The sequence below is a fragment of the Myotis brandtii genome, unplaced genomic scaffold (genome assembly GCF_000412655.1).
Source record: "Myotis brandtii unplaced genomic scaffold, ASM41265v1 scaffold186, whole genome shotgun sequence".
Lineage (NCBI taxonomy): Eukaryota > Metazoa > Chordata > Mammalia > Chiroptera > Vespertilionidae > Myotis > Myotis brandtii.
Window position 1 is genome coordinate 5260320 of NW_005356905.1, and position 5438 is coordinate 5265757.

Sequence of the window (5438 nt, forward strand, 5' to 3'; positions counted from 1 at the left end):
TCATGCCTTCATTTCCTCAGTAATTTCTTAGAAGTAAAGAATTAGGTAAGAGTATACTAATATTTGTAAGGTCCCTTTGATATCTATTTGTAAAGTGTTTGCCAGAATTAGTGTACTAATTAATATTCTCACCAAATTGTGTGTTCTAATACTGTTTTATGGTACGTTAAAGATGTTTGTGTTCTAAATTGTCCTTTATTTCCTTAATAATGTTGACCAACGTTTTTCCACATGATTATTCAACATTGAGATTTCCCATTCTTTGAATTTGTCTTTTATTCTTCTGGTCAATGAGTATAAGTATTATAATATTTTTATTCCCAATTATTATTTCTTCTTCTGTTATATGCTTGTTTTTAGATCTTGATATTTTTCTTGTTTGTATAAGTTGAAATTGCTTGCTTTTTATGACCAAGGTGTCAGATATTTATCCATTTTTATTTGTTTTCTGTTATAGTGTTTATTAATGTTGAAATGTAATTTTTTACTTAGGAAATACATAGATTTTTATCTATGAGTTTTATGTCTTTATATCTATGGTTTGAAAGATCTTTACTAGCCAGATACAAGATAAATATGCAGCTAGTTGTTTTCTGAGCTTTGTTTGAATTACTTAATTTATATACATATATATATATATATATATATGGCTCATATGCAAAGTGTCTCCCTTGGGAGTTCAATCGGGAGACTGGGAGTTCAATTGCTCACTATGATGTGTGCTGACCACCAGGGGGTGTCATGGAACAAAGGAAGGCCCCGGCTGGCAGCTGGCAGCCAGAAGGAAGGCCCCAGCAGGCAACCAGAAGGCCCTGATTGGCCCTGATCTCTGGCCAGGCCTAGGGACTCTACCTGTGCATGAATTTCTTGCACCAGGCCTCTAGTACATATATATAAAACTACATATATATATATGTATATCATTATATGTGATATATATACACACATACAGTTATATTTTGTGTCATCACTTTATGATAAACTGTGAAGTTATTCTAACTGCAATTATGCTGTTTTAATTTTGTAAATGTTATCTATTTTTTTAGATAAACTTTAAATATTGTCATTGCCATATGTTTACTTTTCCAGGTAAATTAAAGGGTTTTTTTTATTAAGTTTCCAATAATATTCCATTGAGATTTCTATGAAAACTATTTAAAAGCATCAATTGATAAAAATGAGTTAACTTTTTAAAAATTTATTCTCAGTTAGGATTCCTCAGTACTTATTTAATATCTATCAAAACTTTTTAATAGTTATTTTTCTTATAGACAGTCAACTCACTTCTATGATTTAAATATTTTTAGTATTTATATGACTGTACTTCTCCTTTGATTGTGCTAATTGGATTTGCCACCATTTCAATTTCTAGATGGTGAATGATAGTGTACAGTAAAACATTTTTTGAAAATACATTTTATATACAGTCATTTTGCTGATCTTATTATTTGTAATAGTGTTATTGTTTTTAATGGATTTTTAGATGTCTTAAGTAAAAAAATATATACATATAAATGTAACTTTTGAAAGAAATTTGTATGTTTTTGTATGTCTTAAGGCATTATTCAGAAAATTTAGATAACTCTGTAAAAATAATGGAAATAGTAAGCATCCTGTCTTGCTTATATACATATAAGTGTAACTTTTGAAAGAAATTTGAGTGTTTTTGTATGTCTTAAGGCATTATTCAGAATATTTAGATAACTATGTAAAAATAATGGAAATAGTAAGCATCCTGTCTTGCTTTTTTTTTATTTTGTTTATTTTAATGATATTAGCAACATATTGCATTCTAAGTGATTTATCCATGGCCCATATATATGTACAATATATATAGCCAATTTATAAAGGCTAAGCAACCATTCAACCGGCCGGTAGGTATGTCGCGCACTGACCACCAGGGGGCAGACACTCAATGCAGGAGCTGCAGAGCTCAGTAACTTGGCAGAGGTGGTTCTCAGGTGGCACACCCCGATTCCTCGCAGGGCCATGTGATTCCACCTTCGGCCACGGGTTATGTTGTTGCTGGGGCACTTTCAGCCCCGAATCCAGTCTACTGCACTCTCGCATTTGCGTTCCACACTCTACAACAGCAACTTTGCAGAGTACCCTCTTGCACTCAGGGACCCCTCAGGGAATGTCAGTTTTGGCCTGATTCTCACAGGCCAGACTGAGGGACCCCACCTGCCAGAGGGACCCCAGTCACTCCACAGATGCCCTTCGAGCCCTGGCGCTGCCCGAGGTGCAGCTGGCTGGGGAGGGACCGCGGGAGGTTGGCTCGAGGGTGTGTCCAGCCCATCTCGCCCAGTTCTGCCCTGCCGGCCACCTTCTAATTTTCTTTCAATGTGCATGAATTTGTGCTCTCAGGCCACTGGTTTAAATATATATTTAAAATTTATCTTTAGTGTTGAAAATATTACAGGTACCCCTTTCTCCCCCATTAACCCCTTCTAGCTCTCTCAAATCACCCTGAAAATTACTATTATATGCTTATTCACAAAGTTAGCATAAACAAGAACTTTATTTAATGTGCATCTAGCTATTAGCTTTATATATAGAAAAATAAGTCATTAATCCAATTAATAATACTTAATTATTTATACTAAACATACCTTGAACTGCAGCATGTCATTTTTGTGATATTTCACCTCCACACGAAGAGTTGAGATGGGTTCTGAAGGTCGCTTTATTCGAGCATTTGCAGTGTTCAGCTGGAGGTCAGCGGTTATACCCATTGGTGAATACGCAGTTGAAGTGACTAAATAAGGGTTGTCATTTCTAGGAAAGTAACAGTCAGGTGCTCTGGACTGAGTCTGAAAACACAATATATGTTTATTGACAGACACTGTAAGCATTGTAATATTTGGCTTTCAAAAATGTAAGGTAAACATGCTTAATCACATTTTGTTTGCTTTACAGATTGTATTGTATAATATAAAGTGAAATTGCAGTAGCAATATGAAATATCTATTATGTAACCAAAGATACCATGTACTAAAATGTTATATAAAATATTTGTATTTTAACTCTAAAGACAGACCAGTAGAGCAGAAGGATCAAATTTCTATTTTCAACTCAGAACATAGAATGATTGTGTAGTCTTTGCAAAAATTAAGTATATGACTCATAAATTTTGATCCATGCATGTTCTTTCTCTTCATACTGACTATTGCCTTTTGTGTGTTAAACAGCTCTGCAACAAATCTCAAAAGGGCAAGTACTTAAAATTATTTTCTTCTACTTATGCAGAACTGTATTATTTTTTATTTAATAACTGGTCCTTATATTGGTCAATTACATCTGGACCAGTACTTGAAATAAAAATACTGATCAAAGATCAGAGCTAATTGGTTTACATAGGGGTGAAAAATAGGATCTAAGAAAAACAATAATTGTGGCACTAACGACTAGTTGCCTTACCACAATCCATTATCCAATCTTTCTTATTTATTAAACTAGAGGCCCGGTGCATGGTTTCATGCACTGGTGGGGGTCCCTCAGCGTGGCCTGTGGTGATTGGGCCGAAACCGGCAGTCCAATTCCTCCTACCATTCCTTCCCACCACTCCCGCTCATCCTGGCCCTGCTGCGCCTGCCACAGGCTCATGCCTAGTCAGTCCCAATTGGGAAGCTCGCGCCACCACAGCGACGCTCACCAGCTGTAAGCCCTGTGTCTGGTGCCCATCGGTCAGTTAAGAAGTATTCCTGCTATGGGAGCACACTGACTACCAGGGGGCAGCTCCTGTGCTGAGCATCTGCCCCCTGGTTGGAAATAGTATAAAAACCTATAGACTTAGTATTCAACAAATCATTTTTTAAAACTGGGTTTATCCACATAATACCTAATTAATTAAAATTAATTAATTAAATATGTCTTTGAGTAGGTTTTATTTTATTTTTAATACTCAGCCCTGCCCCTCTTCACTCATGAACATCATACCTGAGATTTTTAAATCTGAGGTTCAGTGATATCAGAGCAATAGGCCCTTGAGAGTTTGTGTGATCTGATGCCAGCATTAAGTACAAATGTGAAATTGGGTGAAGACAAGGATCATTTTGAGGTACAGCCATCAGATACACCACTATTTTATTAAATGAAGTTATAAAATCTACATATGTCTCTCTCATAGTTTTCATAGTTTTATTTTTGCCTAATATAAATTCCTCTTTATCATTGTATAAATAAGTATTCTTATTTATCCTTCTTACTGTTAGTTCATCAAGATTGCTAATTTTTTAGTTAGGATGAAATCAATCTTGCTGTATAATTTACGGAAATAGTATAAAAACCTATAGACTTAGTATCTGAGATTTTTAAATCTGAGGTTTCAGTGATATCAGAGCAATAGGACCCTTGAGAGTTTGTGTTCTGATGCCAGCATTAAGTACAAATGTGAAATTGGGTGAAGACAAGGATCATTTTGAGGTACAGCCATCAGATACACCACTATTTTATTAAATGAAGTTATATTATCTAAAGTGCCTGAAAGCAACTTACACTTTCATTCAGTCTGGCATTTACTAAGCGAGATCTGGAAAATTAATAAAGATAAATTTTCTATCAGAATTCCTAATTTCAAATCCCAAATGCTTATCCAGACGAATTTAGTCTCTATGCTGTAGAATTAAAATTATAATATGTAAAGATTACAATGAAATGCTTATGTGAAAACCGTATCATGGTTCATAATTAAAATTCTTATTACCTGTTGCCATACACAGCCACGTTCTTCACAGCTTTTCTTGGTTGCAGCTTCTGCATCTGGATAACAATTAAATCTTTCATTTTCTGAGAAATTTTGATTCCACTGAACGGTAAAGTTTTTTCCAAGGTTAAACTTGAGATTGTAAATTAGGAGACTCTTTGGAGACAAAGAAAACATTAAAGATTATTTCTGACCATTGGACAATTTAAGAATATTTAACATTTATAAAATGCAGCAACCATAGTAATTCTTCAAATCAAGTCATAAGTAGTTTTAATATCATACTTAAAGAATAGAATAGAATGCCACTGAAATGGCTAGTGCCTCAAAACAGGAAAACTATGAGAATTATAGATACTCAGGTAAAGTATTATCTTAAATTCTCAGTTCTTTCATTTAATGCTCTTGAGTCTTGGGGAAAATGGTCTACCATCAACTGTTTCACATTTTTAAATGTCAATAATGACCCCTACTGAAAGGGGGTGCTATACAGAATGAATATGTAAACTTTAAAGCACCTAGAATAATGCCTGGAGCATACTAGGTATGAAAGACATGTTAGGTCTCTCAAGGAAGAAAAAGGTAAGAACAAACTGAGCACTTTGCTTGATACAGAGGCTCCTAGAGTCTGAGGAGGAAAATACTTATTAATACATATTTCTTTAATTTTGTCCTTAATTTTATTCATTGTTTGAAATATTTGAGGAACAAGTTAGAGGGGTCTTAATATGGC

The 5438-nt window shown here is 34.6% G+C and overlaps 1 protein-coding gene across 1 annotated transcript in view; it reads right to left on the bottom strand.

The window, feature by feature from the left end:
* The window catches only part of SI (sucrase-isomaltase (alpha-glucosidase)), a 121514-nt gene that overhangs the window by 36904 nt on the left and 79172 nt on the right, over positions 1-5438 (bottom strand). Inside the window, exons 25-26 of the mRNA XM_005864148.1 lie at positions 4706-4873; positions 2613-2813 (exon numbers count right to left, since the gene is read on the bottom strand). Coding sequence (XP_005864210.1) covers positions 2613-2813; positions 4706-4873 — 369 coding nt within the window. The remainder of the gene's footprint in view (positions 1-2612; positions 2814-4705; positions 4874-5438) is intronic.